Source organism: Eubalaena glacialis, chromosome 1 (assembly GCF_028564815.1).
Source record: "Eubalaena glacialis isolate mEubGla1 chromosome 1, mEubGla1.1.hap2.+ XY, whole genome shotgun sequence".
Lineage (NCBI taxonomy): Eukaryota > Metazoa > Chordata > Mammalia > Artiodactyla > Balaenidae > Eubalaena > Eubalaena glacialis.
Window position 1 is genome coordinate 90,051,610 of NC_083716.1, and position 20,761 is coordinate 90,072,370.

Genomic DNA, 20,761 nt, shown 5'->3' on the forward strand with positions numbered 1-20,761 from the left:
TCGTTGGTGGATTTGCCCTTTACTGAGAGGAACAGGTTCAGGGAAGAAGGTAGCTGTGGCCTTGGGCCGGTGAGCAGGAGGCACCTCTAAAGGGGACCTGGGGCTTAGGGGACCTCCCGGGAGAAAGCACGGGAGGGAGCAGAGTCACCGGGCTGAACCCTGGTCTGGGAGGGAAGGGGGCGGCCCGGGGAGGGTAGAGTCACCGAGCAAAGAGCAATGAAACCTCTCCTAAAGCGCAGAGGGGGCTGCAGTGCAGGTGCCACTTCTGTGTGATCTGGACAACAGCGTGTCTTTGAAAATGACCAGGGGCCCCTCTTCACCATGTCCTGCTCCAGTTTTGCTGGCGTTCTGGGGTCTTGGAGCCAAGTAAGATGAACTCTGGTCAGGAAAAAGGACCCTTTGCCCCTCTTCTTCTTTCTTTGCCCGCCCCTTCCCAACAGGCATGTGTCTTAAACACAAACCACAAACCTTTGCCCTTTGGGGCGAGGAGTGGGAAAGAAAGAGACCCTCCCCAGTGCAGCTGATCAAGGAGGACCGTTTCTTAAAAGGGGGTTGTAGTCATATTTTATCTGCAGAATGGAAAACAACAGAGGCCTGGGCAAAAAGGCTTAGACGCTGATACACGAGAACGTTTTTTCTTCTGTAAGTTCTTGTTTTCCCCGTTTTCACCCCAGAGCGCCCCAAACCAAGTAGCCACCCCTGTCAGCCTGGCCCTCTCTTCTACCAAGACGTCACCCTCCCCGAGGGGCTGTCACGAGGGCTCCGGTGGCCCAAGGAGCCCTGAAAGCCTCCGTGGTTCTGTTGCAGGTTGTCACTCCAGCTAAGTGCTGGTCGGTGCCCTGGTCGAGGGCCTGAAGCAGTCCTGGAACCACTGCGGCTGACTTCTCTCCCCAGCGTCCTTGGCTCGGCCCAGTGCTGCCCTGTGCCTAGACTCATGTTCAGCCCAGCTTTCCAGGAGCTTCTCCCCACTGGAGACATGGCTGATCCTAAAAGAGCCTAGTGTTTGACGAACCGCTCAGTTTTAAGTGCTTTCTTTACCCTGCAATTTCCAGATCAATCTCAACTCTGTTCTCTCAGGCTCAGCCCCCACTTCCAAGCTATTTCTAGCACTTTGCTTATTTAAAGAACTCATCATCTCTGTGCCCACATTCTCCCTGTATTTTACTGTGGAGTTTGGAAATATGCAGAGTATTGAGAATGAAATCAGAAACAGCCCTTTAAAAATCAGATTAGGTCATTGACATACAGAAATCCTGCCACGTATGAGGATCGCTGGTGTTCACATGGACACATGGACATCGTCCCTGGCGGCCACTGGCTTTTTAGATGTGGTGTGATGCCCAGCACAGCTGCAGGCCTCGGAATCACTTGCTCCACATTGAAATCCCAGCTGCTCTTAATGGACTAGCGACCTAGGACAATTCACTCATTTGCTCCAGACCTCCATTTTCTGTGTTGTAGAATAAAAACTTTTTAGAAGAAAAGCCCAACAACAAAGAAAACTGTGCCTGGTGCCCTGGACGCGCTCAGAGTCTGCATTTGTTCTGAGCCCCAGCACCTGAGCTTTGATGGTTTTTTTTTTTTGATATCTAGATTAAAAAAAAAATTTTTTTTTTATTGAAGTATAGTTGATTTACAATGTTGTGCCACTCTCTGCTGTACAGCAGTGACTCAGTTATACACATACATACATTCTTTTTTATATTCTTTTCCATTATGGCATATCACAGGATATTCAATATAGTTCCCTGTGCTATACAGTAGGACCTTGTTGTTTATCCATCCTGTAGTTTACATCTGCTAACCCCAAACTCCCAGTCTATCCCTCTCCCTCCCCCCTCCCGCCTGGCAACCACAAGTCTGTTCTCTATGTCTGTAAGTCTGTTTCTGTTTTGTAGATAGGTTCATCTGTGCCATATTTTAGATTCCACATATAAGTGATATCATATGATATTTGTCTTTCTCTTTCTGACTTACTTCAATTAGTATAATAATCTCTAGTTGCATCCATGTTTCTGCAAATGGCATTTTTTCATTCTTTTTAATGGCTGAGTAGTATTCCATTGTTTATATGTACCACATCTTTATCCATTCATCTGTCGATGGACATTTAGGTTGTTTCCATGTTTTGGCTATTGTGAACAGTGCTTCTGTGAACATAGGGGTGCATGTTTCTTTTTGAATTATAGTTTTGTCCAGGTATATTCCCAGGAGTGGGATTGCTGGATCATATGGTAATTCTATTTTTAGTTTTCTGAGGAACCTCCATACTGTTTTCCATAGTGGCTGGACCAACTTACATTCTCACCAACAGTGTAGGAGGGTTCCCTTTTCTCCACATCGTCTCCAGCATTTGTTTTTAGTGATGGCCATTCTGACTGGTGTGAGGTGGTACTGCATTGTAGTTCTGATTTGCATTTCTCTAATAATTAGTGATGTTGAGCATCTTTTCATGTGCCTACTGGCCACCTATATGTCTTCTTTGGAGAAATGTCTGTTAAGGTCTTCTGCCCATTTTTGGATTGGGTTATTTGTTTTTTTGTTGTTGAGTTGTATGAGTTGTTTGTATATTTTGGAGATTAAGCCCTTGTCGGTCGCATCATTTGCAAATATTTTCTCCCATTCTGTAGGTTGCCTTTTTGGGTTTTTTAATGGTTTTCTTTGCTGCGCAAAAGCTTTTAAGTTTGATTAGGTCCTATTTGTTTATTTTTGTTTTTATTTCTATTGCCTTGGGAGACCGACCTAAGGAAACATTGGTACGATTTATGTCAGAGAATGTTTTGCCTGTGTTCTCTTCTAGGAGTTTTATGGTGTCTTGTCTTATGTTTAAGTCTTTAAGCCATTTTGAGTTTATTTTTGTGTATGGCGTGAGGGTGTGTTCTAACGTCATTGATTTACATGCGGCTGTCCAACTTTCCCTGCACCACGTGCTGAAGAGCCTGTCTTTTTCCCATTTTATAATCTTGCCTCCTTTGTTGAAGATTAATTGACTGTAGGTGTGTGGGTTTATTTCTGGGCTCTCTGTTCTGTTCCATTGATCTGTATGCCTGTTTTTGTACTGATACCACGCGGTTTTGATTACTGTAGCTTTGTAATATTGTCTGAAGTCTAGGAGAGTTATGCCTCCTGCCTTGTTTTTTTTTCCTCAGGATTGCTCTAGCAATTCTGGGTCTTTTATGGTTCCATATACATTTTTGGATTATTTGTTCTAGTCCTGTGAAAAATGTCATGGGTAATTTGATAGGGATCACATTAAATCTGTAAATTGCTTTGGGTAATATTGCCATTTTAGCAATGTTCATTTTTCCAATCCAAGAGCATGGGATATCTTTCCATTTCTTTGAATCCTCTTTTATTTCCTTTATTAATGTTTTATAGTTCTCAGTGTATAAATCTTTCACCTCCTTGGTCAGGTTTATTCCTAGGTTTTGTTTTTTTTTTTGGTGTAATTTTAAAAGTTTTTTTTTTTTTACATTCCCTTTCTGATATTTCACTGTTACTGTAAAGGAATGCAACTGATTCTGAATGTTAATCTTGTATCCTGCTACTTTGCTGCATTCATTTATTAGATCTAGTAGTTTTTGTGTGGAGTCCTTAGGGTTTTCTATATATAGTATCATGTCATCTGCATATAGTAACAATTTTACTTCTTCCCTTCCAATTTGGATACCTTTTATTTTTTTTTCTTGTCTGATTGCTGTGGCTAGGACTTCCAATACTATGTTAAAGAGAAGTGGAGAGAGTGGACATCCTTGTCTTGTTCCAGATTTTAGTGGGAAGGCTTTCAGCTTTTCACCGTTGAGTATTGTATTGGCTGTGGGTTTGTCATAAATGGCTTTTATTATGTTGAGATATGTTCCCTCTATTCCCACTTTGGTAAGAGTTTTTAATCATGAATGGATGTTGAATTTTGTCAAATGCTTTTTCTGCATTTATTGAGATGATCCTGTGGTTTTGGACTTTTCTTTTGTTGATGTGGTGTGCATTGATTGATTTGCATATGTTGAACCATCCTTGTGAACCTGGGATGAATCCCACTCAGTTGTGGTGTGTGATCTTTTTTTTTTTTTTTTTTTTTTTTTTTGTGTGTGTGTGTGTGTGTGATCTTTTTTATGTGTTGTTGGATTCAGTTTGCTAATATTTTGTTGAGAATTTTTGCATCTATATTCATGAAATATATTGGCCTGTAATTTTCTTTTTTAGTGGTGTCTTTGTCTGGTTTTGGTATCAGGGTGATGGCGGCTTCATAGAATGTCTTTGGGAGTGTTCCCTCCTCTTCAATCTTTTGGAAGAGTTTGAGAAGAATCAGTATAAATTCTTCTTTGTATGTTTGGTAGAATTCACCTGTGAAGCCATCTGGTCCTGGACTTTTGTTTGTAGGAATTTTTTTTATTACAGATTCTACTTCACTTCTAGTGATCAGTCTGTTCAAATTATCTATTTCTTCTTGATTCAATTTTGGTGGTCTGTAAGTTTCTAGAAAGTTGTCCATTTCTTCTAGGTTGTCAAATTTGTTGGCATGTAATTGTTCATAGTATTCTCTTATGGTTTTTTGTATTTCTGCAGTATCAGTTGAGATTTCTCCTTTTTCATTTCTTATTTTATTTGGGTTCTCTCTCTTTTCTTCTTGGTGAGCCTGGCTAGAGGTTTGTCAATTTTGTTTACCCTTTCAAAGAACCAGCTCTTGGTTTTGTTGATTTTTTCTCTTGTTTTTTTAATCTCTGTTTTATTTATTTCCTCCCTGATATTTATTATTTCCTTCCTTCTGCTGACTTTAGGTTTTTGTTCTTGTCTTTCTAATCCTTTTAGGTGATAGGTTAGGTTGTGTACTTGAGATTTTTCTTGTTTTCTGATGAAGGCCCAGTCCTCTTCCCAGGGTCTGACCCCCGAAGCCTGAGCCTCAGCACCAGCCCCCATCCGCTCCAGGAGGCGAGCAGACAAGCGTCTCAGGCTGGGGAGTGCCGGTCTGCACAGACCCTCTGTGCAGGTCTCTCTCCGCTTTGCCCTCTGCACACCTGTTGCTGCGCTATGCTCTGAGGCTCTGAATGGGCTTTGATGTTTTTTCTTGGGTTCTATTTCTTATAACCCTGAGCTTCAAGGCAGCCTGTGCTTGTGTTTGGAGCTGGAGTTTCTTGTGGCCTCATCATCTTGAGGAGAGACCTGTGGCCATCAGAATCTGGGCTTTTAGGAAAAGTCTCAGCCAGAGAGAAGTGAAGGCGTTATGCATTAAAGTAGTAGAGAACCATATTAGCACAGTTTTAAATTATACTCAGTGACAACACGGAAGCAGTGGCTGCAATTGCTACTCTGATATATAGCTGGCGGCATTAGAAATCGGGGCAGCCCCTGGCAAACAAATTTGGTATGCACCCAAAACCATAATAAAAGAAAGGTTTAAACCTGTTGTAGTTTGGTACTTCACTTCTGGAAATCTGTCTGCAGAAATGAACTCCAAATGGGGGAGAGCTGTATGCATGAAGATGTTCTGACAGCCTTAATTATAACAACAGAAATTAAAAGCAGCAAACTGATAAAAAGAAAATGGGAAAGTAGATGGTGGGACAGCCACTCAATGAAATATCTTGTGCCCATTAAAACTAATGATTACAAAGACCACATAACACCATTGATGATGCTTCTGGTTAAGTGAAAAAACAATACCCAAAATTATATGCATAACAGAACTGCAACGTCATAAAATACGTATCTGAGAAAGATTACACGAAAATACACAAACTAATGGAGATTATGGGAAGAAGGAAAGATTATGAATGATTTTTTTCTGATTCCCCAAATTTTAGTATGTAGTTTTCATACTTTTATTTTAAAAAGAAGAAGAGGAAGGGAATGTATGAGGGAGCAGAAGTGGAGAGGAAGAGAGGAATGTTCCAGTTTGATTTGAGAAATGCCTGAGGCGGCAGATTGCTAGCTCTGAAGGGCTTGGGGACGCCACCCTCCAGGGTGCTCCACTGCAAAGAGGCGTTAGGTGTCCACTCAGTGGTCTGTTGGTCAGGACAGCTCAGCCCTACCACTTTTAGAGGTCACAGTGGTTAGCAGCATCAGATCAAGGAAAGTGTTTCTGGGGCACTTGGATGTGGGGTGTGGACCCTGCCCTGCCCTCGGGGGTTCCCCAGCTAACGGGGCCAGGACCAGCTGAGAGCAGCAGGGTAGCGCCAAGGAGATCACGGGAGAGGAAGACTGTCTTGTCAGCTCGGGCAGCTGTGACAGATACCACAGACTGGGGGCGTCCAGTAACAGACATCTGCTTCTCACAGTTCTGGGGCTGGGAGTCCGAGATCACGGTGCCAGCAGGGTTGGTCCTGGGGAGACCCTCTTCCTGATTTGCAGACAGCCGCCTTCTCACTGTGTCCTTACATGGCAGAGAAAGAGAGCATCTCTCAGGGCACTAATCCTGTCCTGGGGGCTCCATCCTCATGGCCTCACCGAAACCTCCTAAAGGCCCTGCCTCCAAATACTAACTTCGGGAGTTAGGCCTTCAACATGTGAATTTGGGGCACACAAACATGCAGTGTGCAGCGGGCGTGCGGGCGGAGTGTGGGATGGAGGCGTGGGAGGGAGATCACATCTTTGCAGCCACACACAGGCCTGCCCTTGACTTTCTTGGTTTAGTCCAGGGAAGCAGGGTCTGGCTGTTGGTTTTTCTTTCACCCTTGCTGGCTGCTGTCAGTCAGGAAGGCAGAGGCCCGTGAGGTGGGGACTTGGTTCTGGGTTTTGACCCTCACTGCAGTGCTGTCATGCTGACTGTGCACCCTTCCTTGTCACCCCCAGGGGGGCAGTCACCCTCCTCAGGAAGGGGCGGGAATCCCTCCTGAAGAGGCGGGTGGGTGATCTGCTCACCAAGCAGAGGCCTTAGTCGTCAGTCAGATTCAGGGGTCTGAGCTGTTCGTAGCCTCCAGTGTGACAGGATGTGACAGCTCTCAAAGCTTGTGCCGTGTTTCAGGGCTGTGATGGCGGTCCTGAAAATAACCACCGAGGACAGACAGTGCCAGCAAATGGACGACAGGCAGTGCTGTTGCTACTGGGGGGACGTGTGGGCTGGCACACCTGTCCCGTTGACCGAATGTGTTGCTCTCTTTTTTCCCTCCCTCCCCGCATCCCGCTAGAGTCAGATGGAGTTCAGCGTCTCCTCCTTATCCATCCAAGAACCGAGCTGCAGCACTGCCACCGAGCCCAGGCCACTGTCCAAAGCTCCTCAGGGCTCGCAGGCCCTCCGACCCTCCCAGGGCAGCAAGTCCTCCAGCCTGGATGCTCTGGGTCCTGCCGCCCGGAAGGAAGAGGAAGTGTCCTTCTGGAAGATCAATGCAGAGCGGTCCCGGGGGGAGGGCCCTGAGGCCGAGTTCCAGTCGCTGACCCCCAGCCAGATCAAGTCTATGGAGAAAGGAGAAAAGGTCTTGCCTGTCTGTTACCGGCAGGAGCCCGCCCCAAAGGCCAGGGAGGCCAAGGTGGAAAAGTCCAGCAGCCTCCGCCAGGAGCAGTGGGTCCTGCCCAGCATCAGCGTGGAGCGAGAGAGACCCCAGCCCGCCCAGGCCTGCACCAGCCCGCTGAGCGAAGCCGCCGCCTCTGAGCCTGTGGGGAAGCCGCCCTCTCCCGAGGCCGTGGAGGACACAGAGGGTGCCCTGTTCTCGGAACCCGTGCCTGTACAGGTGGGTGCCTTGCTTCAGGCCAGGGGCTCCTTCCTCCCGAGTGACCAGGGCCACCTCACGTGGGTGGGCGGACCACAGATGCCCCCATTTTCTCCTTCCTCTGCCATCCCTCGGAGGACTTCTGGGTTCAGGTCTGCTGGGTTGTCACTCAGCTCGGCGACCAACACACAGGCAGGGGACGTGTTCTGTGAAGCCGTCTGGTGCCATGACCTGTTTGCCTGTTCTGTGGTTGTGTCCCAGATGCCCACTGCCCTTCCGCAGTTGTGTGAGGGCAGGGACGGAAGGGACGCAGGGGGCAGTGAGCAGAGGACTCGAGGGGGAAGGCGGCAGTGTGGGTGGGATTTGGATGCCGGCTCCACGCAGGGGCCTGGGAGGCTGGGCTGCAGTGTCGGTGAGGAAGGGACCTGCAGATGTCCTGAGGGACATGGGGGAAGTGGCTGGGACCCCAAGCCTCTGCCAGGAGAGAAGCTGTGCTTGTTTGGGGACCATGGGAGACTTGCTTCAGGAATGATGGGCCGCTTCTCATTTCCAAGCAAAACAGGGTTAGGTGTCCAGGGAGGAGTCCTAAAGAAAGGACTTCTTTCTGGGAACGGAGGGAAAGGAAAAGAAAGATGTGAGAGGTTCACTGGCTGAGGTGCAGTGTGCCGTGAAGAAAGGGCCCTACAAGGGAATAGGCAGCGTGGGTGGCTTCTCCATGTTTTCCCCATTTTGTGGCGCACCAACTGTTGTCTTTACCAGCTGGTCTGCGTTGCTTGAGAAAACTCAGCAAAGAGAAGAGAAAATGTTTCGTTAAGGATCACCCAAAACCAAAATAAATAAATAAATAGGTAGGTGTATTTCAGAGGGAGGCTGTGTTTTTTTTTTTAATAAATTTTTTTATTTTATTTATTTTTGGCTGCATTGGGTCTTCGTTGCTGCGCGCGGGCTTTCTCTAGTTGCGGCGAGCAGGGGCTACTCTTCATTGTGGTGCGTGGGCTTCTCATTGTGGTGGCTTCTCGTTGCGGAGCACGGGCTCTAGTCGCGTGGGCTTCAGTAGTTGTGGCGCGCGGGCTCAGTAGTTGTGGCTCACGGGCTGTAGAGTGCAGGCTCAGTAGTTGTGGCGCACGGGCTTAGTTGCTCTGCGGCACGTGGTATCTTCCCGGACCAGGGCTCGAACCCACGTCCCCTGCATTGGCAGGCGGATTCTTAACCACTGCACCACCAGGGAAGTCCCCAGCATTCTACTTTCTGTCTCCATGGATTCGACTTCTCTAGGGACCTCGTACAGTATTTGTCCTTTAATGACTGGCTTATTTCACTGAGCGTAATCTCCTCAAGGTTCATCCATGCTGTACTGTGTGTTCATCCATGCTGTAGCGTGTGTACGACCTTTGAATAATATTCCATTGTATAAGTACACCACATTTTACTAATCTGTCGATGGATACTTGGGTTGTTTCTACCTCTTGGCTATTGTGACTAATGCTGCTATGAACTTGGGTGTACAAACATCTGTTCGAGTCCCTGCTTTCAATTCTTTTGGGTATATGCCCAGAAGAAGAATTGCTGGATCCTGTGGTAATACTATGTTTAATTTTTGAGGAGCTGCCGTGCTGTTTTCCAGCAAAGGCTATACTGTCTTACATTCCCAGCAACAGTGCACAGGGTCCCAACTTCTCCACGTCATCACCAACGCTCATTTCCTTTTTTCTTTTTTGATAACAGCCATCCTAATGGGTGTGAATGCTATCTGTCACTGTGGTTTTGATTTGCATGTCTCTAATGATTGGTGAGGTTGAATATCCTTTTGTGTGCTCAGTGGCCATTTGTATATCTTCTTTGGGGAAATAGTTATTCAAATCCCTTGTCCAGTTATAATTGGCTGTGGGTGTTTTTTTTTTTTTTTGGCTGCGTTGGGTCTTCGTTGCTGCCCGCGGGCTTTCTCTAGTTGCTGCGAGCAGGGGCTACCCTTCGTTGTGGTGCGCGGACTTCTCATTTTGGTGGCTTCTCGTTGCAGAGTGCGAGGGCTTCAGTAGTTGCAGCATGCAGGCTCAGTAGTTGTGGCTCGCGAGCTCCTAGCGCAGGCTCAGTAGTTGTGGTGCACGGGCTTAGTTGCTCCGTGGCATGTGGGATCCTCCCGGACCAGGGATCAAACCCGTGTCCCCTGCAGTGGCAGGCGGATTCTTAACCGCTGCGCCACCAGGGCAGCCCCTGGCTGTGGGTTTTGTTGTTGAGCTGTGGTCATCCTCTGGGTGTTTCCTGGATTGGGGTTCCAGGCATGTCCACGCCTCTCTAGGCAGATGACCTAGTCAGTTGTCCTCCCGAGGAAGGGGAGCCCTGGGATGGGAGGCCCTCTGCCTTCCATTGTCTCCACATCAACTTTCCAGCCTGTCCCTCCTTTCAGGGTCTCCCGCCATCTTAGGCCAGCACTTTGGGCCCCTCCCTTGCCGCTCTGGTGCCTGGCGCCATCTCCTCCCTAATCTTCCTGCCTGGTGCTCTCTCTCCGACACTCTGCAGTGGGGTCTTCCTCCGAAGGAAGCATCTATATAAGCTACGTGAGGGTCTTCATTGTAAAGAGATGCAGGAAAGCGTGGGTGTGGGCTTGGGGGCTGTGAGTAGGACAGAGCACCTGAAACCCTTTGAAAGAACAGATTTCTGAGTGCACAGCATAGCCTGAAGTGCTGCTGCACGTAAGACACTGGTAGGAAACCAGAAAAAGGAACGTGTGCCTGAGCGCCTTTGGCTTTTCGAGCTCTGGCTCAGTCTGAGAGGCGGCAAACCTGGGCCTGGGACGTGCTTCAGAGGAAGCCGCTCAGCTCCGTGGCCTCCGCGTCAGCATCTTCTGTTTGCCGGTGTGTGGAGAGCACAGGGTCAAGGCTCCCTCGCTCGGGAAGACTGCGGCCACCAGGGAAACACGCACTCGTGTTAGACCCGGGAGACGGGCCTCTCAACTCAGGCGGCTGGCGGAAGCCTGTGCAAATGTGTCTGAATCAGCGGCCTGTGCTCGCAGACGGCCCTTTAAACCAACCCCATGTCTTGTAAGCGGGCAGTCTGTGACCTGAAGAATGGCCCTGGGTTAGGGAAGATCACTCCGGAACCTTCCGCATCATCTGAAAAGAATAAACTTTGCATCCTTTCTCCGTATTTTTCTCTCCCTCAACTTGGTAATTTATCTTACTTTGTTTCGTCTGTCAGTGTGTGTGTGTTTCATATTAGGTGCATATGAAACTTGTAACTTGTTCTCTCGCTCCACAGTGACTAAATTTAAACACGCCTATCATTCGAAAGTAGAAAAGCTACGTTTTTCTCCTTTTCTCTGTGGGTAGGTTCCACAGGCTGCCCTCAGACATGCCTGGGGATGGAGAGGGGTACGTGTTAGATCCTGGCGGAGTGTGGCTTGCATTGAGCTTTATTTAATTTTCTGGTTCCCAGCACTGAGGCAAATTGAGGTCAGGGAGCCTCTGAGACGGAAGCAGACTATTTCATTTGGGTCATTTTAAATGAGATGCTGTTTTTAGATTATGCTGACTTAGCCTCATGCCTTATTTTGGTGTTTTTGTCCCTTCTACAGGTCAGCTCAAGTAATGTCATCTTGAAGACAGGATTTGATTTTCTGGACAATTGGTAAAATGTGTTAGACAGAACAAACCAGTAATCCCCAAATGTTTTCCAAAGTGGTGTGGCGAAGGAGAAGAAGAAGGGCAGCGTTCCCCTGTGTCTTTTGCTAGTTTCTGTACACTCTTTTCTTAACCGTTTGAAAACTGGTAAATATTGCCTTGTCCAGCTTTCCAGATTTTTCCCTTTTTGCTAAGACCAGATACCTGTGCTATTTTCAGCGATTTGATTAACAGAAGTTTTACATTTGGAATTTTTTAAAACTCTTAGGAATTCAGTAAACCTTGTAAATAAAGGTTCTGTTCTAGCTCCACCCAATTTTCCCCCTCCTCAGAGAAAGATTTTTCTCAACCCTGTCACAAAAATCATAAAGTGATTTCCATCTCCTCTCCTGTATACCCTCCCTTTTACAAATGCCCGGGGCTCCTTTCAGTGGGTGGCTGTCCTCAGCAATAATGGTGCTGGGTGCTGGCTGTGCCCATGGGGAGACCTGCCCCACGTGGCGGGAGTCCTCAACCCCACGCTCCAGCTGTCCAGGCTTCCCTTGCTGAAGCCACACTTCTGCATCATGTGCCACCCTTCATTCTCACGTCATTTCCAGGAAACAGATTGTTGGCACATGGTGGAGGTCGTCTTTAAGCTGCCGTGGTACTTATTCAAACTATTCATCATTGTTTATTAACGAGTTGCATGTTTAAAAGTTTTGTAGTAACTTTACATTATTTTGTACCTAGATATAGCAGTTGTAGGGCTACCACTTTTCTTGGGTTTGTACCAGTTTCCCTTTGGAAGTTCTTTGCTACTTGTGGGGACTGTTGGGTGTTTCCTGTCCTGGGCACCTGCGGGCGTTGCTGGCAGACCAGCCTCTTCTGATTAGTCGTGTTAGAACCTTCCAGCGTGACGCTGGCAGGGGCACTGGTTGTCCTTCATCCCAAGGACTGGTCAAGCTGCATCACGGTGGACCCTCCCTCGACCCTGACCGCCAGCAGAAGCGGAGTCGAGTTTCTGCATGGCCCGAGCGGCGTCCCCTGGAGACCTTCGTGGTCATGGCAACAGCATCTCCTGGAGGTGGACTCGGCTGGCCGCTTGACCTGTGGTCCCCGCTGCTGGGGAGAGGCGTTAGGGCAGCTCCGAGGCTGCCCAGGAGGACGGGGCTGGGTAGGGCAGGCGGGGAGCCGCTACCCAGTGGCCCCGGGTGGCGCGAGGCTGCAGTACGTCTCCACGTTGCCTCTCACTGTGTTCTCCTCACCTGACGCCTTAATCCCTGCGAGTCCTGCCAGCGAGCACCTAGTTTCAGTATCAAAGTGTGTCTTTTTAAGATGCCTTTCTGTTTCATAGGACCTTCTGGAATGATTTTTAGAATATTTTATCTGGCTCCAAGGTAAAGCACGTGGCGACCTGTTTTTTCCAGGAAAGTTTCTGCCAAAGCTGTGGCCTAGCCAACTTTTGGTTTGGTTTCTGCCAATTGCATTCTGTCCCTGAACCTCATTTGGCCCCTTGGGGTCTTGCATTTGACCTTCCTCCTTTGGTGACTGACGGTATTGTGGTGAATACATGTTCCTTCTGTACTGTTTAAGCATAGTTGAAACAGTCAAGAGGAAAAAAGATTCCTAGCACGGTGATGAGGGGAAAACGAAATCCCAGCCGGAAAGGCATGGCTAGGTGCCAACCCTGCAGGTCAGCCTCTGAGCCTTGGAGCCGGGCTCGACACCTGCCCTCACTTCCAGCTTTGAGGGCAGTGACCTTAGAACCCATGCTTGCCAGCAGGGTCCCCGTAAGAAAAAATGATGTCTAAAAGGGAGTTTGCATTCCTTGGTGTTGGTGTAGCAGGGAAGAAAGATCTGCATCCTGGGACAGTTAGCCCAAGGTGACCTGTCTGTTCTTTTGGGAGATGACTCTGATTTCTTTTCCACTTTCTCATAAGACCCAGTATTCCCTTCAGGTTCTCCTGGGAGCTGAGGGGCATGGGAACTATTGAGAGCTTCTACCTTCTTTAACACCATCTGGGGTCCAGTACCCAATGGTATTCAGTTATCCGTAACAGTGTTTAAAGTTTCATAGAGGTACAGCCTCCTGAGATTAAATGTAAAACCACAACTTGGGAAATCCTAGAGGGAGTTCTAAAGTTGTGTTGCTTTGCTTTGCCTTCGGAAGTACAGAAGTGTGAGAGGGAGAGGTGAAGGCCTGGAGGACACGTCCTCATGGGTCTCCATCCTGCCTGACCCTGCAGATTCTCCTCTTAACCCCGGGCAGCCTATGCAAAGATGATTCCTTTCACTGTCCTCCTGGGAATCTGTGTTTAGTGTGTCCAAGTAAAGGAAAAATTAAACTCTTATACGTTTTGCCCCCCTTTTTAGCCATGTATCAAGAGGGCGTTTCTAAAACCAGAAGTTTATAGTTATGATTTTAAAAACGCACACTTTTCGGTTGAAGCCTAATGTGGTTTTGCATCCCCTCCCTCTGGCCACCCTGTTGTCTGCCCCTGGGGTTCAGCACAAGGATTCAGTGTCTTGCTTTGGGTGACCGTCATTGGAAAATCTCCACCAGGAGGCTAGAGACCAGTCTCAGTTCTTTCACCTGGGACCCCTCCCCTGCCCCCCGCCGCCCCTGCCCTCTGGGTTTGGGAGTGCCACCCGCTCTGGGAACAGCAGGGTGTGGCACCCAGCCGCACCCATCCCGTGGGTGTCACAGCAGCCTCCCTTTCTTTGATATATGTTTTCAAAAATGAAAACTTCTTACTGACTACTCATAACTGGTTGTATTTTATATTAACAGCCTTTAATAAAGCCATTTAAAATTTGCTCGACGTGTCTTTTTGGGACCTCTGCTGGGGTCAGGAAGCCTGCTAGGATGATTGCTGTTGCACGCAGAGGAGGAGAAAAGGACTCGTACTAGTGAAAGCCAGCTTGAAACCCCTTCAGCAAGCCCACTTTGCACAGTCCTGCCTTGGGCCCCCTGCACGTTGGTGGGAAGCAGTAGCCGAGGTGTACAGGCCCCTAGCAGAAGAGGTGGGCTTTACCCCGGAGAGCTCTCATACAGCCTTCCGGTGACATGGAAAGCACGGCATGTCTTTCCAGGGCCAGCTGATTGCATCAGGTGACTGACTCAGAAGAACAGGTGCAACCTCCCCGAATGCTTTCACCTCCAATGTGGTTGAACCTGATTTTTCTTGGAAGACATGCAAATTTAAGCATGGCCCATCAATCTATTCTGTTCATTAAGGTGCCGGTGGTAAGGTACCAGCTGTAGATTGATGAGAATTTTTAGATGTCAATTTTTAAAACTAATATCCCCTCAAGAAAATGGGGATTCAGGCTGTCAGACTTCTCCTGAATTATCGTGCGCAGTGGGGCCTTGCTGCCTTGGGGACCACAGATTTCTGGGTGAGCAAGTGATTGTACTTGCTGCCTCTTTGGGCTAGGGTGATTTGATGAAGTTTGTGGGCCAGCAAGCACTGGGTCACTGTGTGCACATGTTATGAGAGGAAAGTGACTCCTTGGGAGTTACTTGACAAAGTAGCTCCCAAGCCCATAGGTTTGGCAACTTTTATGGTAGCTCAATATGTGGTACCAACATAGCTACCAAAGGAAAAAAAGTGTTTCTATGCAAGAGGGACCTATCAGCATAGACACAAGATATATCTGGGTGTCTTCAACACTTTGCAACCCGAAGGGAAGATGTTGAATTTGGGGGACGAGAATGCTCTCGGTCGTGGGTTGGGGGTATTTGTGGGGCTTTTCTAGAAATTTCTTTGGTCTGATCCTCTGCTTCTATGCAATCTTCTAATGAACTTATCAGCCTTCTGGGTGCCTTGATCCCAAAGAGAGGGGCACCCCAGGAGGGAATCAGTGATTCTGAACCCCACCCAAACTCAGGCAGAAAACAAGTGAGCAATTCTGAATGTAAGATTAACATAACAAAAATCAAGAGCGGCAATACCAGCTAGAAGCATAAATAAAAAGAAATCAGCCCATAATGGCAGTCAAAAGTATAAAGTACCCAGGAATCAACTTCAACAAGTATACAAAGACGTCTTTAATGAAAACTATAAAAAAAGGAAATAGAAGATGTAGAAGAAAAGCTGAATAATCCTAGGTGGGATAACTTAATATTATAAAAATGTTCATTTTCCTCAAATCATTTCATAAATTTAGTGCAACCTCAACAAAAATGGCGGTTGGATATTTTGGTAAATTTGATAAATTTACACTAAATTTTAGGTGGAAAAATAATAGTTCACTGAAGAATGAGGGGGGGCCTTGCCTGTCAGTTATGAAAACACGTTTATGGGTATTGGTGCAGGACTAGATTATTGCAGAGCTTGGGGACAAACCCACACATATAAGGAGACTTAGTTTACAATCAAAGTGGCATCACAAATTGGCAGGGGAAAGGCGGATTCACTGTAGGAGATACAAAAGTGGTTTCCTACACAATTCCACATAGAAGGTTGGGCTCCATATGGATTCAAGACTAAATTATAAAAGGTAAATGTGTAAAGCTAATAGAGGGAAATATCTTGTGACCTAGGGCCAGGAAGGACTTCTTTAATAAAAGTTCCAAAGGACAAACCATACAGCAAAATACTGATGACTCTCATAGATGAAAATTTAGGATTTCTGTCAGTGAAGTGCACTGTGGACAGAGTTAATTAGTGGAAAGGATGGGAGAAGATACTTGCTATGTCAACTCCAATAAAGGACAAATATCAAGAATACAGAGGGCACTCCTGCAAATCAACAAAAAGAGACCAGCAACCTTAACAGAATTAACATTACAGAAAATCCTTAAAAACTGTCAAGCATATGAGAAGGTGCTTAAAATAATTGGTAATCAGAGAAAAAATTAGCTGGATAATGCCAAGTGTTGCAGAAAGGGGATAGAGCACTGGTTTTCAACTGGGGGTGATTTTGCCCCTCTTGGGGACCTTTGGTAGTGTTGGGAGACATTTTTTTTTTTGTCACCGCAACTGAGGGAGAGTATGCCGTTTCGTCTCTTGGGGGTGGAGGCCAGAGATCCTCCCAAACATACTACAGTGCACAGGACAGCCCCAGAACAAAGGATAATCTCGTCCAAAATGTCAATAGTGCTAAGGTTGAGAAACCCTGGGATAGAGGAGCTGTACAGCCATGTGTCAGGAGTAATCTGGTGCTATTTTGCTAAACTAAGTGTTCATATGTCCTGGGACCCTGCAGTTCCCCTCCAGGACATGTCTTATGGAAATTCCCACACAGGTACTTAAGGGACTATGTACAGGGCTGTTCACTGCCGCACTGTTTGTGGGAGTTGGAGGCTAGGTAGCTGCTGTCATTGGGAAGATGGTTTGATGTAATGTGATGGACCCACACCATGGATCGTTACTAAAAGCAGCATATTGGATGTGCACATGGCAACGTGGGTGGATCTGAACAACTAAACTACTGAGAAAAAGCAAGAACAATGGGATACAGAATAATCCCTTTTGCATAAATTAGAAACATGCACACAAAATAAGACATTTAACAGTGGAATGATTGCCTGTGGGAGGAACAGAGGTGGAAATAAGGGTAGCAGGGAAGAAATATAGCAGAGAGCTCTAGAGTGGACTGGTGGTGGTCATGTTTCAGTAGATGCCTTTTGACAAACAAGTTTGCCATCTTTTGTCATCTAGGTCTGTTACTGATATCTCACATCAGGCAGGATGTGAGACACTCTTTTGTTTAATTGGTGTGTTAGGTCAGAGGTGGCCCTTGGCCAGCACTGGTTAGATCTTTTGTGGCTTGGCTCTGTTTGCTTTTAATTTGTGTGACTCTGCATTTGCACATCAGCCAACATCTCTAAACCCTGAATCAATCCAGACACTTCTCTAATAGCTGGTGGAGCAACTAAGCAGATTGGGAGGAGAGTGGGGGTGGGAATTAGTGACACCTGATGCCCTGTGCCTTAGGGAACAGAGATGACACAGGCTGTGAGACTGGGCAGGGCCCTCTGCGGAGGAGAAGATGATTTCATCAGTTGGCCAGTGCCTTTACCACAGCAACCTGAAGTTTACCCCAACTAAGAATCTGCAGTAAAATTATACACAGTAGTATGTGCAAGGATCTTTAAAAATTATTCTAAATGTTCTAACTACACTACAGAAAGTGTAGAAAACATAGTCTACTGCTTTAACACAATACTGGCATCTTGAAGCATTTACTGCCAATCTTTTATTGTGAAAGTGTCCAAGTCCAAGCATGGAAAGCATGTGTCACAGGGACAGCCCAGACTGGAAATGAGGTCCAAATGCAAGTCTGGCAACCACATGGGCCCTGGTCGTTCTCTCTGTGCCGTGTGCTCCATTGCTTTCCCTCCATCCCCTCATCTTGCCTCCCTCCACGGATTCATGTCAACATCTAGCTCCAGGATTGCAATAATATATATTTTTCTTCATAGTTCTTACTGGGTTGCAGCCTGGCGCTAGGCACTGGGAATTTCATAGTGTATAATACAGACAGAGTTGCTACCCTCACGCAGCTTATATTCTAGTAGAAGAGGTGGGCTATGCATATGACCACACAATTTCATAGTTGGAAATTGTTAAAAGTAAACAAGATTTCTGCTTCTGGCAATGATAGAGTAATCAGGACTAGACTCAACCCTCTTGTTATAAACAACTAGAAAACTGGAGAAAATATATGTAACAGCAACTTGTATAGCCTTTGGACAACAGTCAATGCAAAACTCTGATCTCGAGAGAAGGGAAACAAGTGAAGTAACAGTCTTATAATCTTGGATTTCTGAGTTGAGGCATTTTTTAGACTGTGTTGCAAGGAGTCTCACTGAGCTGAAGAGAATGAGTTCGGGGATGAAAAAGATAGTTTGAATTTGCAGGGGGGAATTGTGTAGAGAAAGAGCTCCAGATAGGTGCCTAGGATTCCCCTTGAGTATGTTGGAGACAATTTCTAGATGGCAGCACAGGGAGGGGACAATCCAAACAGAGCCTGGCAGTCTTCCGGAGGTGAAGAGAATGAATTTGGAGTTGGGGAGGCAAAGGGGACTAGAATTAAAAGGGCAGAGTTCCAGAAAGGAACTCTGCATAGGAACTCCTTAAGTCTTTGGCCCAAAACAAATCTGTACATGTGTTGGGTGAATTCTTAATGTGCTGGGCAAGAACAACTTCCAAGGAAGAATAACCTCCAGTTATCAGGGAGCTGTAAGATAAGCAATTCTTAGAGTTCACACAAGGCCAGGAATCATTCAAGTTCTCTCCAGTAAGGGTGCAGACCATGTTGAATATGTGGCCTCTCATCAGAGATTGTAGAAGGGCCATGCACTAGAAGTGGGGATAAATTAATCTAAAAACAAAGGGTACTCTAAGTCTGCCCTAAAATAGTTTTAAAACAAGACATGAAAAGAGCAAACCAATTCACAAATAACTTTGCTGCCTGCCAGAATATGTCCAACATGCTTTACAGGAATACTACAAAATCCAGCATTAAACATAAAAATCACAATGTTCAGCAACCAATCAAAAATTACTAGACATACAAATGAGCAGAGAAATGTGACTTAAACAGGAGAAAATAGACCAACCTAGATATGACAGAATAGATAGAATTGGCAGATAGGATTTTAAAACAGCTATTGTAAATATGGTCCATATGCTCAAGGATGTAAAGTAAAATGTGGAGAAGAGAGAAAGGGAACTTACAGAGAGAAAACAATATCTTAAATGAAAAGTTCATCAAAGTAGATTAAAATTAAATGACACACTGCAGAGATAAGTGAATGTGAAGGTAGCACTAGAATCTATCCAAAGTGAAGCAAAAAGATTAGGGAAAAAAATGAACAGAGCCTCAGTGTCATGTGGGAAAATATTAACTGATCCAGTAATCAAAATCCCAAAGGGCAAAAAGAGAGGGAGGGATGGAAAAAAATATTTGAAGAAATAATGGCCAAATTTCCCCCAATTCAATGAAAACTATAGATGCACAGATACAAGAATTTAATGAATCCCAAGTAGGACAAGCATACACACAGAGACACCCCAAACCATACTGCAAATGGCTGAAAATCAGTAATAAAGAGAAAAACTACAAAACAGAGAAAAAGAGACATATTAAGTATAGACAGGGGAATAGAAAGAATTACTACAGAATTATCATCCCAAAATATGCGAGCTTGAAGTAAATGGAACCACATCTTTTAAAGTGCTAAAAAGAAAAATAGGACTATCAAGCTAGAAGTTAATATACAACAATAACAAAAATCCTTCAGAACCAAAGGCAAAATTAAAACATATACACACACACACACAGACACATATATAACAACCACAGAATACACAATTTTTTCAAGTGTACATGAAAAATTCACCAAGATACAATATGTGTTGGGCCATACAATAAGTCCCAGTAAAATGAGAAGAATTGAAATCATCCAGAGTATGATCTCTCATACCAGCATTGGCGGTATAGTGGTGAGGACAGCTGCCTTCCAGACTATGACCTCTGATTGTAAAGTAATTAAATCAGAGATTAATAACTGGAAGATACAAGGAAGATCCTAATGTATTTAAATATTAAATATTACATTTGAAAATAACCCATTGGTCAAAAAAGTAATCACAAAAAAAATTAGAAAATATTTTGAACTGAAAGTACAGCATATCAAAATTAGTGATAGGCAACTAAAGCAGTGTTTAGAGGGAAATTTACAGATTTAAAGGCTTATATTAGAAAAGAAGAAAATTGGTCTGAAAAACCAATTATCTAAACTTCCACCATAAGAAACTAGAAGAACAAATTAAGCGGAAGGAAGGAAATAATAAAGAGTGGAAATCAATTAAACAGAAAATGGGCCAAAAATAGTAAAATAGATGATTTTTTAAAAGTTAGAACTTTGGAAAGATCAATAAAATTGATAAATTGCTAGCTAGGCTAATGAAAAACAAAGATATATCATTTACATGCACACACACAAAGAGACACAAATTACTAATATCAGGAATGAAATAGGGATATAACTACAGATACTTCAGATGTTTAAATGATAATAAAAGATTATTATAAACAATTTTATTCCAAATAGTATAAGTTAGATGGAATGGACCACTTCACTGAAAGTTACAACCTATTAAAAGTGATTCAAAGGAAATAGAAACCCTGAATTTCCCTACAAAGAAATTTATCTTTATTTGAAATCTTCCTCCCAAAAAACTGTAGGTTCAGATGATTTCACTGGTGAGTTCTACTAAAATACGTAATAATACCAATCTTCCACAAACTTTTTAAAATAGAGAAAGGAAGAATTCTACCCATCTCATCTTATGAGGTCAACATTATCCTGGCACCAAAATCAGACAAAGACATTACAAAACAATAAAGAAAAAAAAGCAAAAACCTGTAGATCAATATTCATATCATGAACACAGATGCAAAAATATCTAACAAAATGTTGGGAAAACAAATCCAGTAGTATTTTAAAATAATAACGTATCATGACCAAGTGGGGTTTATTCCAAGAATTCAAGGTATGGTAGT

The 20,761-nt window shown here is 45.2% G+C and overlaps 1 protein-coding gene across 2 annotated transcripts in view; it reads left to right on the forward strand.

Annotated features, from left to right (window-relative positions):
• The window catches only part of C1H1orf198 (chromosome 1 C1orf198 homolog), a 34,991-nt gene extending 20,932 nt beyond the window's left edge, over positions 1 to 14,059 (forward strand). For both annotated transcript variants that reach the window (XM_061182705.1, XM_061182713.1), the window contains 2 exons: positions 7,125 to 7,664; positions 11,215 to 14,059. In XM_061182705.1, the coding sequence (XP_061038688.1) occupies positions 7,125 to 7,664; positions 11,215 to 11,271 (597 nt within the window). In that variant the 3' untranslated portion in view covers positions 11,272 to 14,059. The remainder of the gene's footprint in view (positions 1 to 7,124; positions 7,665 to 11,214) is intronic.
• The last annotated feature ends 6,702 nt before the right edge of the window (positions 14,060 to 20,761 follow it).